Raw genomic sequence first — 15,508 nt, forward strand, 5'->3', positions numbered from 1 at the left:
TCTAGAAACCAGAAGATGTATTGATAATGGCTTTTTATCCAATAGGGTATGGAAAGTGCTAAGAGCACTAAGATGAACCTTAACTGAAGTAGTTTTGAGACCTCAGTCAGAGAGGTGTAAGAGTTAGTCCAAAACTGATGGAAGAGAACAAGTGTTTGGTCCAAAGAAAGAAGATTACACCATAATGTAAATCAAGTCCACTTGAAATAGTAGCAGCACTGTATGGAAGGTTTTCTAGAAGCTTGAATAGTCGCAACTGAATCAGATAACGGGTAACTCTCTACTGGCTGCGATACCAAGCTGTGAGAGCTAAGGAATGCAGATCGAGATGGAGGAGAGAACCTTCGTTCTGTGTTAGCAAGATTGGGAAGATTCATAAAGTGATGGATTTCCGTACACTAAGTTGTAGTAGCAGAGGAAACCAAGGCTGATGTGGCCACCGTGGTGCTAAAGAGAATCATGGTGGCATGCTCTTGGCAAAGTTTCCTGATTAATGGTAATGGAGGAAAGCATAAAAAATTTTTCTGTCTAGTCGAAGAAGGCAGCATCTGATTCTAGTCGATCTGGAGTGTAGATTCTGGAATAGAAGAGTGGAAGAGGGGAGATGCAAAGAGGTCCTCTTCTAAGGTCCCCCAATAGAGAACACGGGGACAAATTTTCCCTGTCCTCTAAGGATGTCAAATATCCCCATTCCGTTCCCGCGCGCTCTGTCCCTGTCTCTGCCCCTTTCTTGCAAGTTTTGTTCTGTCCCTACCCCATTCCTGCAAGCTCTATCCTATCTGCACAAGCCTCGAAAACTTTAAAATCATAAGTGTTCGAGGCTTGTGCAGTTAAGGCAGAGCTTGCAGAAATGGGATGGGGAAAGAACTTGTGGGGACAGAATGAGAATTCTGAGATCCCGTAGGGATGGGAGGGTATTGAGATCCTGTAGGGACGGAAGGATATTGAGATCCTGTAGGGACGGGGACAAATTTGTCCCCATGTCATTCTCTATTTGCCAATTCGAGAATATCTGACATAATATGGTTGAATGATCATTCATGAGGTTGGAGAATTCTGTTCAACCTGTCGCTAAGACGTTTTGCTTCACTGCTAAGTAAACTGCTATTAAGAATGTGTTGTGAGGAATTGCTCAGAACCAGATTTGGATTGTTTCTTGGCAAAGTGGGCGAGATCCTGTGCCCTCTTGCTTGTTTATGTAGTACATGGCTACTTGGTTGTCTGTTTGAATGAGTACTACATGACTGTGGAGGCAGTCTTGAAATGTGCAGAGCATTGAGAATTGCTCGAAGTGCGAAGAGATTGATTTGGAGATATTTGTCTTGAGGGGACCAGAAGTCTTGATTATGGAGGCCATTGAGATGGGCTCCCCACCCAAGCATAGAAGCATCTGTTGAGAGTACTTTTTGATGTGGTGGAACATGGAATAGTAGTCTTTTGGAAAGATTGATTAGAGAACCATAGATCTATACAGTTTGTTTTCCAGTCCTGTGTACTTCATTCTTTGCCTGTTTTATTTAAAGATACATAATGTGACTGCTATTATTGCAATTTAAATTTTTGGTTGTGAGATGTATCAACACATCTGTTGATAATTGTCATCTGTCTGTTCTATCAAAAGATGTCTGATGCGTTTATTATCTCTGTAATTTAGACTCATGGCTGTGTGATGTACTAACATATCCATTGATAATTGTTCTTAGATAGATATCTACCTTATCAATTATGATTCATTTATTCACGTATTAACCTTTGCATGTAAAGGTTTTTTTTATAGATATGTTACTACTTACTTTAATTATTTTATATATTTTATGGTAATGTTGAGTTTTAATTCACTGATGTATGTTATAGATACAATTTTTATGTAACGTTTGTCCATTTTATATTATTTTATATGAAACAAGATTCAATATGTCTTATAATATAGGATTGATGTCTGCATATTATCTTACACTTTTATGATAATTTTTGCTTTTCTATTCTATAGCTGCTACTCTACAATTTTTGTGACTTTGTTTTCCTTTTTTACCATGGTATGTATTTTATCTTCTGTTATTGTTAATGCACTTTTTCACAAATCTTTTTTTCTCTTTCATGTTTTTTTCTTATGGGTCACATTTTTCCATGTGTTTATTTCTGTCTCTATTTTGTTTTTATTGTTAGTAATGTATTTATTGTATTATTGATGTTCTTTATCTCACTAAAGATCACTTATTCTGTTGTGCATGCAGAAAATTGCATGCTATTGTCATTGCATTCTTTTTAAATTTAAATTTTATTTTTTAATATGCACACTTGTCCTCTTTGTTGTATTGACCACTATTTTGGATAACATCGTTTAAACATTACCATGTTGTTTTTAAAACCTTTTATTTTTTATTATGTGTATAATTGTTGTCTCATTTTTTAATAATAAATTCTATATTATATTTGTGCCTAATAGGACCCCTGACGAAGGTTTGTCCGAAACACGGACTGTGTCGGGTCCCTTGATTGGTAAAAGGGTTTGCATATAATTATTTTGTCACAATAAATTTCGCCTACGTCTTGTACAGATCTGCAGTTTTGTTTTGTTTGCTCTTGGTTGGTTTTCTACTGCAGGTTAGGTTGGGACTTCCCTTCTCTCTCCTTGTTTTGTCACATGTACATTTGTCATAATTGACTGAAAAGCTGAGAAGTTCTAGGAGGCATATTATTGCAGTCATTGTTTGTTGTGCTTGTAGAAGTACTGGAGCTTTGATTACCGGTAACCAGTCACATGAAAACTGTGGGAGCGAAGAAGTGCAGCTGTTACTATCAAACTCTTCATGAACACTCTGGATGCTGATGCTAGTCCAAATGGGAGCACCTTGTACTGAAAATGATGTGCTCCTAATTGAAAGCGGAGACATTTTCTGTGAACAGGCAAAATATATATGTGAGTGTATGCTTCTTTGAGATCTAGAGAACAGAGCCAGTCATTCTTTTCCATTAATGTTAATAAGGTTCCCAGAGAAGCCATTCAGAATTTCTCCTTCACTAAATATTTTTTGAAAGCATGGAGGTCTAGAATTGGATGAGACCTCCAATCTTTTTCAGTATGAGAAAATATTTTAAGTAGAACCCTTGGCCCCTCTCCTGCAGAGGTACTTGTTCAAATGTATTGAACAAGTACTTGTTTAATGGTATTGAGTTGGAGGAGGGCCAAGAGTGGGAGAATCTTCTGATGGGAATTGAAAGACGATTCTCTTGGAAATTGGCCTGAAGTTTTTTCTGAAAACGAAGGGCATAGCCCTGTCTTACTACTTGAAGAACCCAGTGGTCTGCTGTTATAAAGGACCGTTGCTAAAAGTGAATGAGACAGCTTCCTATAGGGAGAGTCTAAGGTATGGGTTGTGAAATACAGGCTAGACTCTCTAGGACAAAGGCAAAAGATGGTTGAGATTTTTGTTGAGACTGAGTTTGTGATTTTTGAGGTCGCTGCTGCCTGGGACACTCCAGTTGTGGAGTTTGTGAGGGGTCTAGGACGTTTCAACATGGCCGTTTCAGTTTGTTTCAGCTGCAATGAATCTGTTTCAAACTTTGGCCATGATATCCCCTCTCCCCCCTGAATTAGACCTCCAAGCAAGTCGGAGCAGCAGGCCATAGGACGAGGCCAAGAAGTGAGTGGGAGTGGCTGGTGGGGAGCTGCAGGTTTGCTTCTTTCAGCTATTCATCGCAGATACAAGTGGGTGACGGTGAATGGCAGGAAGGCCTGACCAGAGCTTTCAGCTGCTCATTGCAGGTATTGGGAAGGGTCTGAGGCATCTCTGCCTGTGCCCAGCCTCCCCGTAATGGGATGATTCATCATGGCCATTTTATCACAACTATGCTTAAAAGTCCCATGATGAATCATTCCATTATGCTCGAGAGGAGGTGGAAGGCAGAATATACCTCAATTTGTAGTAGTAGGAAGAGCATTTAGGCTGCGTCGGGTGTCAAGCTATTGGTGACCTTGATGTCAAGACACACTTCAAGGAAGACGCCAGCTGTAGTGATGCCAACTTAGTCTCAGTTCGTCGACACTTAGAATGTGTCGATGGTGTGTATGCATGAGATGACGCCGATGTATGCCTAGAGGGAGAAGAATGTTTGTGCTCCTTAGCCTTTTTATGTACCTCTCCTGATGGAGGACTGTTGATGAAGAGGCTGACTAAGGGGTAGATGTTATTGGTACTGGTGCTGATTCTGAAGGTCATTTTTATGCATCAATGTTCGATTCTGCAGATATCTTCGATGTTCCTAAAGCTATCCCAAAACATTTTTCGAACTGAATTTATCTAGCCTTAAGCGACCATTTCTTCAATTTGGAGCAGGGTGGGCAAGAGTAAAGATGGTGATAAGGACCAAGGCAGAGAATGACATGGGAAAAAGATTTGTCCTTGTCACCGCCCTGAACCCACGAGCTCTGTTCCATTACCACCCCATTCCCACAAGCTCTGGCTGATCCCATCCGCATAAAACCTCAAATAGAATTTTCCAATCTTGCTCTGGAACAGGGGTCTCAAAGTCCCTCCTTGAGGGCCGCAATCCAGTCGGGTTTTCAGGATTCCCTCAATGAATATGCATGAGATCTATGTGCTCTAGAAGAACAATCTGAAACCTGGTCCTCCAAAACACAACAAATAGACTTATTGGCACCTATTCACTCTCACACTAAAACCTCCTCTACTAAAAAAAAGCCATGGTACAGTTATGAACTATCTCTTCTTCGGCTTCAGTTACGCTCCTCTGAACGTCTGTGGAAACATAAACGGTCTTCATCCAGGCTAAGGAAATATAAAAAACAAGCCACCTTTTACAAAATTCTTTACAGGCAGCTAAGAAAAAATTCTATGCAAAATGTATAGCAAATACCAAGAACTCCTCAGCACTATACTCCATTGCCCATTCACTCTCCCCATACGCTAGAAGACCAACCTCTAATTCAAATCGACCTAAAGCGCAAGATCTTGCCGACCATTTTGACCAAAAAAATCAAAACTGTATGCACTAAATTCATTAATCCCTCTAAGCCTGAGACACCAATCTCTCCTACGTCTGAATACACTCTTACCGATTTCCATTTGCCCACACTAGACAAAATGAAGAAAATACAGTTTAAATTCACCGAATAACTCTCTTGAAAGTTTACCTCCTATTCTACTCAAAAAACATTTCTCTATCTTCGGCCCATTTCTACATGACATGATTAATAAAAGCCTATCTACAGGCTGCATGCCTTCCTCATGGAAATCTGCTCTTGTGTTTCCAAAGTTCAAACAAACAAACATACCTGAAAACCAAATCACCAACTATCGACCTATCGCAAAACTACTCCTAGTAAAAGTAGCCGAAAAATTGTTTTTTAATCAGCTATCCAATTTTGCTGAAAAAACCCAACGCTCTTCACCCATACCAAACTGGATTTCAAAAAAATCATTCTACCAAACTATCTCTCATCGGCCTGACAACGTCTATCCTTTACTTTAAAGATCATCGCAAATCTTCCATTTTGATATCCTTAGATCTTACATCTGCCTTTGACACCACTGATCATTCCCTACTCCTTAAAAGATTAGAATCTATTGGCATCTCCGGAACAACTCTGCAATGGTTTTCCTCTTACTTCCAAAACCGTAACTACAAAGTTAGCTTTAGTGACTCCACATCTTCTACCATCTATCAAAGCTATGGAGTCCCTCAGGGCTCAATCCTCTTGCGCCTACTCTTCAACATTTTCCTGACCCCTTTACTTATTTTAGTCCAATCTATAGGTTTCACTGTGTTCACGTATGCCAACGACATCCAACTGCTTCACCCCCTAAATCAGTGTTTTTCAACCTTTTTTGGGCAAAGGCACACTTGTTTCATGAAAAAAATCACGAGGCACACCACCATTAGAAAATGTTAAAAAATTTAACTCTGTGCCTATATTGACTATATATAAAGTAATTCACTTGAGTGCCACCGCCGCCATCGGGAACAGGCCGGCGCCAAGTTCTCCCTGCTTCTCTTCCCCGCGGGGCCGACCAACTCTCGCCACCCGTCGTCAATTCTAACGTCGGAGAGGACGTTCTAGGCCAGCCAGGCAGCGATTGGCTGGCCCAGAACGTCCTCTCCGACGTCAGAATTGACGCGAGTGGCGAGAGTTGGCCGGCCCCACAGGGAAAAGCAGGGAGAACTTGGCGCCGGCCTGTTCTCGATGGCGGCGGTGGCACTCAAGTGGCTATAGAGCCGCAGTTTGCCGGCCTAGGGACAACACTGGAGGGTGGCCAGCTGTGCACCCCCTTGGGACGTAAACCCGGGGTGGGGCAGACCGCCCCCCCCCCACCCTGGTATGCCACTATCTGTACCTCACTCCCTCCCTATGACCAAAAATTCTCCTTTCTTCTATTCCCCGTGTACACAACCATCTCTTTCCCTCCCTTCCTCTCTCCAAAGTCCATGCCTTCTGTGTCCAAACACTCATTCCCTCCCCCACCTCAGCATCTCTTTCCCTCCCTTCCTCTCTCCCAAGTCCATTTCTTCTGTGTCCAAAAACGCATTCCCTCCCCCACCTCAGCATCTCTTTCCCTCCCTTCCTCTCTCCCAAGTCCATGCCTTCTGTGTCCAAAAACCCATTCCCTCCCCCACCTCAGCATCTCTTTCCCTCTCTTCCTCTCTCCCAAGTTCATGCCTTGTGTCCAAAACGCAATCCCTCCCCCCTTTTGTGTTCCGTGTTTGCCTCCCAGCCCATCTTTGCAACTTTCTCAGCAAAACGAAGCTCAAGCCGCGAGGCTTGTCTTCTGCTTCCTGCCTGCCCTGCCGTGCACAAATAGTTGAACGGAAGTATTCTCCGACGTCAGCGCTGACGTCGGAGGGCAGGCTTTGCTTAAGCCCTCCCTCCGACGTCAGCGCTGACATCGGGGAACGCTTGCGATCGGCTATATGTTAGCTGCAGGGCAGGCAGGAACAGAAGACGAGCCTCGCGGCTCGAGATGTATTGAACTCCGTGGGACCCCCGTCCAGCTCTCTCCTGTCCACGTGGGGCGGACCGCCCCTCTCCCTAGACTGTGGCCTAGGACCCTGGGGGAGCCTGGGCCCCCTGTCAGCTCCGGGCCCCTGAATGCAGGACTGGTGGTAGCGCCCTGATGGCGGCCCTGACCGTACGGCACACCAGGCAACATCTCGCGGCACACTAGTGTGCCGCGGAACAGCAGTTGAAAAACACTGCCCTAAATTCTACATTACTTGACGATATAATAGAAATTAACTACAAACTCGATAAAATTAGTTCCTGGCTCCGGTATAACAAACTCTCATTCAACATCTCTAAAACTACTGATGTCCTTTTTGCAAACTGTACAGATGAACGTTTATGTTTACCTATCTGTATTGACTCCTCTACAATTCAAATTGATAGCAAAATCAAATGCCTCGGGATAAAGTTCCTGTGATATAGAGCCATTCTAGACCTGTGGCTAAAGACTGTGGATTCATTTAAAACCAAAATAATCTGGGAAGAATCCCATTCTAGTTATAAGGAAGATTTTTTTTTTGTCTTTCTAAATTCATATTTGTACAGCTGGTGTGTGTATAACCAAGGATGTAAAATATTTTTTCTGTGGGAATCATTTTCAATAAATCACTACTTAATTAAAAAAAAATCCAACAAAACCTCCTCGGGATTATCCTTGATAAGGACCTCAGCTTCTATCAACAAATTAGTACAGTCACACAGAAATATTTTCACAAGCTAAGGCTTATTTGCTCCATCTCTTCTTGATCCCCCCTCTATCAACATTTTGATTCATTCTCTTGTTATTTTGAACATAAGATTACTGTAATGCCCTATATCAGGGCATAACCCAGAAAGAGATCTGTCGTTTACAATTACTGCAAAATACAGTCGTTAATTTCATATCATTCCCCTCCTTCGTAAAGCACACTGGTTACAGAATCGTGGCTTTGAGGAGTTCCTGCTGCTCAGCTGATGGGGGGGGAATCCCCCTGCCATTCTCGGCTGCTGCAGTCTAGCGGCCAAGATAAGCAGCTTAAATGTAGGCCTACATTTCAGTTGCCTATCTTGGCATGATTCTGTAACTGGTGCCCTGGACTGATTAACAGGCAATCGGTGGCCATTTTTAAGGCAGCCACTGACTTGGGTGCCAGTTACAGAATCACGTCAAGATAGGCGACTGAAATGTAGGCCTACATTTAAGCTGCTTATCTTGGCCGCTAGACTGCAGCAGCCGAGAATGGCTTTGAGTGCCATTTATAGAAGAGTGGAAAAACTTTCAGCGCCAATTTTTCAAAACCATATACAGAATCTAGCCTTAACTATGTACATGAGTTGAATACATGCACAAATTTACATTATCTTTGGAGCTATTGGGGCTAGATCCAGGAACCTATTTTATAAATGTACATAAAATAAGTGCCTTTTTGTGCTTTCCACATAAAAAAGTGTCTTGTTATACAATTACCCCCTTTATGTCTTATTTTGTATGGAGGTTTTAGGTGGTTTCCTATACAAATCTGAAACACTCTAATATCAAATCTATGAATATACACAACTCCCTCCGTATTCGCAGTTTCAGCAATTGCGGTTTCAATTATTCACGGTTTTTAGCTTGCTGGCTCCTCCCCCCAAATTACATCAGCTTGCATAGAAATTGCTGATTCCCAGCACTTTTTTCACTTTGTTTTGTCTCTCCCTTCAAAAACAGGCCAAGTCTCCCACCATGTTATTTGCGGTTTTTGAACAGGTCCTTCATGTTGCAAGCAAGTAAACAGCAGTCCTGGCTGGGTAATTACATCAGTGGAGCCAGGCTGACCTATGGCGCCTTCCGGAGAGCAATTAAAACTGTACTGTCTGACAAATTCATCTCCTAAATAGTAGCCTCACTACCTACAAAGTTATATTTCCCTCTGTCAAATTCTGTGTAATATGTTGTTCCCGCACTTTCTGCATTTTACAATTCGCTGATTGTCCAGCATTATTCCTTGGGTTGCATTCATGAGACCTAAATTACATACTTAAGATTCATATTTCCCTTTTAACTATTTCTTGTTAATAAGTTGTACCCTCACTACTTGTATCCTGTAATTCGCCGATAGTCCAGTTTTATTCTGTAATTCGCTTTATCCTGTAATCCGCCTTATTCTGTAACTTGCTTTATTCTGTAATTCACTTCATTCTGCAATTCGCCTCATTGTCCAGCTCTATTCTAAATTTCGCAGATTGATCAGCTTTATTCCTTGGGTTGCATACATGAGATCTATACCACATACTTAAGATTCATATTTCCTTTCATCTATTTCTTATGTAATAAATTGTACCCGCACTTCTTGCATTCTGTAATTCGCTGATTGTTCAGCCTTCTTCGATGTGAACCGCCCAGAAGTCATTCGACTGTGGCGGTATAGAAGAATAAAGTTATTATTATTATTATATTCACGATGGTTTTTAAAAGAAAATAGCGAACAACATATGAAAAAGTTATTTGCGGTTTTCCTGTATTCGCGGGACTGTTTAATCCCCTATCACAGTGAATACAGAGGGAGAAGTATACAAAATATAAAAATACTGGACTTACCAAATATTCTTCCGTGCCATAAAGAGAAACAAATTGTTCATCATCCTCAAGCTCTCTGGCTGCTCCAAAATCAGTCAGTTTATATACAGACTGCCCATCTTCACCGATGACACGCATAATGTTGCCTGGTTTGATGTCTCGATGAACTATTCCATTCTCTCTAAGATGATTCATACCAGCCACTGGAAAAGAATGAATCACCAAAAGCCCACATCAAAGGAATTTGCATAAAGAATAATGAGAGTGGGAACAACTTTTAGGTAAATTATAAGTGATTCTGAACATTAATGTGTTTCCCTTTTCCTTCAGTTTTCAATTTCTCTCTAGGCTTTAAAAAACTAATATTGCTAAACATACAAAACAGGGCTAAATTATAAATGCTCAGTCAGGAACTATGCAGATAGAACAGAGAAGATACAGATATAACTTGAAAGTTCATGCATGCTTATAGCATTTAAAATAAGGCATTCCAGAGCGCATTTCAATAGCATAGCTGGAAACTATGCAATGTATTTAAGTATCTAAAATCTATACATATAAAAGGTGTGCGAACGAGGTGTTATCATTTACCTTTTAAGTGTACATTGAGCAGGGAACTTAACAAACCCTGCCCTTAAGTTGCCCAGGAAAAATGACAAATGCCCATATATTACCAGACCAAATATTATTTATTAATATTAGTCAAAAAGTCCACCATCACAAGGCATGTGGGCATGGGAAACCCCCCTCCCAAGCGCGTAACATGCGCCTCTCCTGAAGTAAAGGTCTCCAAAGAATATTGGTGCGTTCCTTTTATATTTTTACACTGACCAGTATGACATCACACTTGTCAACCAATCAGCCAACAGAGGATGTCCTTAGGTTTGAACAAAGAAAATTCCTTTACATAGGAACAAGTTTTACAAACTCAAAGACAAGTTTTTTAAAATCATATGTTTGTTTATATTAATTTCTGAATATGCATAAAACATTATAACATACCCAATACACACTTTAAATCAAACAGCCTTTCTGTTAAAGCCAGCCTGCATTTCTGCTTTCAACATCTGCTGAAGTCTTTGGTCCCTGTCAGCACAGAGGAGGGGCTACTCCTCCCACAGAGTAATGTAATGTAATGCAATTTATTTCTTATATACCGCTAAACTCCGTTAGGATTCTAAGCGGTTTACAGAAAAATAGACAATAGGGTGCATTAAAATTATAAGTAAAATAGGTACTTAGAAATTCCCTTACTGTCCCGAAGGCTCACATTCTAACTACGAGAGTGTTGCTTAGCTTAAAGGTCAGAGAGGTTAAATTACAGATGTGGTACTTTTCAGAATTTCCTTAGGTTGAAAATACATAAAATGTGTTTTTCAAAACCAATTCTCATTTTTAATATATATTCACACACATAATCACTCATGGGATCCCATCACACACCCACATCACACACAACACATTCAAACCTATTCAAGATTCTTCTATACCCAACATTGGAATGTGAAATTAAATATGCTCCAACCTAACAAGCTCAAGCACATCTGTTATCAATTAGGCCATGAGGCTCAAGGCGGGAAACTGCAAGAAGTAGAGAGAACAAAGAGAGACAGAAAGAAACATGGAGGCAATTTAATATCTCTATGTGTGTATTATGTATATCTATACCCGATTTCCTCTATAGTCTGGCTTAACAGCAAAATACATAAAAAGAATATTATTATGCTTTTCCTTATCTATAGTGGTTTTTCCTGGCCTTAACTGCAATCCACATTCAGATTTTTTATTTTTGTATCAACTTTCCGTACACTTCTATTGGGCGTGGCCTTAACACATATGTTTGTATTTAACTAGAGTTACCCAGAACCATACAAAAAGCAGGCATTACATGTAGAAAAAAAAATCCACAAAATACTGCATGTCCTGCACACTATCCATTCCATTAATGCATTATCAAGTTTCAAGTTTTATTATTTTTAATATACTGACCATTGACAAGTATCTAGCCGGTTTACAATGCTAAAATAAAATAAAATATTAAAATAATACTTACAGGAGAGGGAAGAGTGAACATTAAGAGACATTTTACAAAGACAAACATGAAAGTGGGGGTAAAAAGAAAAGGGGGGTAGATAAAGCAATGTTACTTACCGTAACAGTTGTTATCCAGGGACAGCAGGCAGCTATTCTCACTAGTGGGTGATATCATCCGACAGAGCCCCGATACGGACGTCTCACAAGCATGTCTTGCTTGAAGAAACTCAGAAGTTTCAAGATGCCCGCACCGCGCATGCGCCAGTGCCTTCCCGCCCGATGGTCCAGGCGTGTCTCCTCAGTTCAGGTAGCTAGCAGAGAAGCCAACCCAGGGGAGGTGGGTGGGATGTGAGAATAGCTGCCTGCTGTCCCTGGATAACAACTGTTACGGTAAGTAACATTGCTTTATCCCAGGACAAGCAGGCAGGTATTCTCACTAGTGGGTGACCTCCAAGCTAACCTCAATGGGATGGTGGGAGAGTTGGCAACTTAGGAGAATAAATTTTGTAACACTGTTTGGCCAAACTGTCCATCCCGCATGGAGAAAGTATCCAGACAATAATGAGAGGTGAATGTATGAACCGAGGACCAAGTGGCAGCCTTACAAATCTCCTCAATCGGTGTCGATCTGAGGATGGCTACCGAGGCTGCCATTGCTCTGACCTTATGGACTGTGACCTTACAGGGAAGGGGTAATCCAGCCTGGGCATAGCAGAAAGAGATACAAGCCGCCATCCAGTTTGAGATGGTGCGCTTCGATACAGGTCGTCCCAACTTGTTTGGATCAAAGGAGACGAAAAGTTGAGGAGCAGTTCCGTGTGGCTTGGTGCGATCCAAGTAGAAAGCCAAAGCACGCTTACAGTCCAGAGTATGAAGAGCTGATTCTCCAGGATGAGAATGAGGCTTTGGAAAAAACACTGGAAGTACAATGGATTGGTTGAGATGAAATTCAGAGACCACCTTAGGCAGGAATTTAGGATGAGTGCAGAGGACTACCTTGTCATGATGGAATACTGTGAAAGGTGGATCCACCACTAAGGCCTGAAGCTCACTGACCCTGCGAGCAGACGTGAGGGCTACTAGAAAAACCACTTTCCAAGTGAGAAACTTTAGCGGAGCCTTGCTGAGAGGCTCGAAAGGAGGTTTCATAAGCTGAGAAAGGACAACATTGAGATCCCAAACCACTGGAGGAGGTTTGAGAAGGGGATTGACATAAAAAAGTCCTTTCATAAATCTGGAAACCACAGGATGAGCAGAGAGAGGTTTCCCTTGTAGAGGCTGATGGAAAGCCGCAATAGCACTCCGGTGGACACGTATAGATGTAGACTTGAGACCAGACTGAGACAGGTGTAGAAGATAGTCCAATACAGAGGATAGGGAGGCTCGCTGAGGCTCCTTAGAATTGGAAACACACCATGAAGAAAATCTAGTCCATTTTTGGGAGTAGCATTGACGAGTAGCAGGCTTCCTGGAAGCCTCAAAGACTCACAGCCTGGGAAAACTGGTGAGGAGTTACGTTGAGAGGAACCAAGCTGTCAGGTGGAGAGACTGCAGGTTGGGATGAAGTAGAGATCCCTGATGCTGAGTAAGCAGTGAAGGAAACACTGGAAGAAGGAACGGCTCCCTGCTGCTGAGTTGAAGTAGAAGGGAGAACCAAGGTTGTCTGGGCCACCGAGGAGCTATCAGAATCATGGTGGCATGGTCGGACTTCAGCTTGACCAGAGTCTTTTGAATGAGAGGAAAGGGAGGAAACGCATACAGAAAGCGATTCCCCCAATCCAGTAGAAAGGCATCTGCCTCGAGACGATGAGGAGTGTAGATCCTGGAGCAGAATTGAGGCAGCTTGAAGTTGTGGGGAGCCGCAAAGAGGTCGATCTGAGGCGTCCCCCAATGTGCAAATATCTGATGAAGGGGCTTGGAATGGAGTGTCCATTCGTGAGGCTGGAGAAGACGACTTAGGTTGTCTGCCAAGACATTGTCCTTCCCCTGAATGTAGACAGCTTTGAGGAAGGCATTGTGGCGAACCGCCCAATCCCAGACTCTGAGAGCTTCCTGGCAGAGGGAGGCCGAGCCCGTGCCCCCCTGCTTGTTGACATAATACATGGCGACCTGATTGTCTGTGCGAATGAGGACCACCATGTCGTGAAGCAGATGTTGAAAAGCTTGAAGAGCATTGAAGATGGCTCTGAGCTCCAAAAGATTGATTTGATGGAGTCGGTCCGCACTGGTCCAGAATCCCTGAGTGCGAAGACCATCCAGATGAGCTCCCCAGGCATAGGTCGATGAATCGGTTGTGAGAACCTTCTGGTGGGGAGGAGTGTGAAACAGCAAACCTCTGGATAGATTTGAAGAGGTCATCCACCAAAGTAGAGACTGCCGAAGAGCAGGAGTGACTATGATGTGCCGAGTCAACGGATCTGACACCTGAGTCCATTGAGAAGCCAGGGTCCACTGAGGAATTCTGAGATGGAGTCTGACAAAAGGCGTCACATGAACTGTAGAGGCCATGTGGCCCAGGAGGACCATCATGTGTCGTCGAGGTAGGGAAATACCTGAAGACCCCTGGTCCGGAGTGCAGCGGCCACCACCACCAGACACTTCGTGAAGACTCTGGGAGACGAGGACAGGCCGAACAGCAGCACTCAGTACTGCAGATGTAGATGTCCCACCCGAAATCTGAGGAACTTGCGAGAGGCCGGATGAATAGGAATGTGAGTGTAGGCCTCCTTGAGATCTAGAGAGCATAACCAGTCATTCTGCTCGAGGAGGGGATAGAGAGAAGCTATGGTCAGCATGCGAAATCTCTTTGACCAAGAACTTGAGGACCCTGAGGTCCAGAATGGGTCGCAGGTTGCCCGTCTTCTTCGGAACAAGGAAGGACCGGGAGTAAAACCCCCGGTTGTGCTGGTCCACAGGGACCGGCTCGACGGCACGAAGCCGGAGCAAAGCTTGAGCTTCCTGAAGAAGAAGGGCGGTCTGAGTCAAGTTGGAAGGATACTCTCTTTGAGGGTGGTCCGGAGGTACCCGATGGAATTGAAGAGAGTACCCCTCCCTGATGATAGTAAGAACCCAGAGGTCGGTGGTGACAGCCTCCCATCGATGATAAAAATGATGGAGGCGCCCCCCGATGGGAAAAACAGGAGGAGGCAGAACGAGGTTGGTTATGCCCTCTAAGAGACAGTCAAAAAGGCTGAGAAGCCTTGGGAGCAGCAGACGGCTGAGGCTTTTGCTGAGCTTTCGGAGGAGGCTGCCGCTTCGCTGGTTGCCTCGCAGGTGGAGCTTGCCTCGGTTGATAACGCCGTTGATAAATCAAGGGCGGTCGAGAGGGTCGAGACTGCTGAGGCTTAGGCTTCGGCTGAAGAATGGACTGAAAGGACTTTTCATGATCAGACAATTTCTTCGTGACTGTCTCGATGGATTCGTCAAAAAGATCCGCCCCAGCACACGGAACGTTTGCCAGTCGGACCTGAAGATTCGGGTCCATGTCAACGGTACGCAGCCAGGCCAAACGGCGCATCGTCACAGAGCAGGCAGCAGCCCGGGCCGAGAGCTCGAAGGCATCATAGGAAGATTGCATCAACTGAAGACAAAGCTGGGACAGCGAAGCAACTACCTCCTCGAACTCAAAACGAGCCTGGGACTCGATGTAGGGCGTAAACTTCCGAAGCACAGGAAGAAAGAATTCCAAATAAGTGGCAAAGTGGAAATTATAATTCAGAACTCGGGACGCCATCATAGAATTCTGATAGATGCGTCGTCCAAACTTATCCATGGTTCTGCCCTCGCGGCCCGGAGGCACCGAAGCATACACCTGGGCTGGATGAGACCGCTTGAGAGAGGATTCGACCAGAAGGGACTGACGCGAAAGTTGAGGACCCTCGAAGCCCTTATGATGCACCGTGCAATACCGAGCA

The 15,508-nt window shown here is 43.4% G+C and overlaps 1 protein-coding gene across 2 annotated transcripts in view; it reads right to left on the bottom strand.

Annotated features, from left to right (window-relative positions):
- TBK1 (TANK binding kinase 1) overlaps positions 1-15,508 on the bottom strand; it is a 330,489-nt gene that overhangs the window by 224,793 nt on the left and 90,188 nt on the right. For both annotated transcript variants that reach the window (XM_033958608.1, XM_033958609.1), the window contains one exon: positions 9,582-9,763. In XM_033958608.1, coding sequence (XP_033814499.1) covers positions 9,582-9,763 — 182 coding nt within the window. The remainder of the gene's footprint in view (positions 1-9,581; positions 9,764-15,508) is intronic.

The sequence above is a fragment of the Geotrypetes seraphini genome, chromosome 9 (assembly GCF_902459505.1).
Source record: "Geotrypetes seraphini chromosome 9, aGeoSer1.1, whole genome shotgun sequence".
NCBI classification, from domain to species: Eukaryota; Metazoa; Chordata; class Amphibia; order Gymnophiona; family Dermophiidae; genus Geotrypetes; species Geotrypetes seraphini.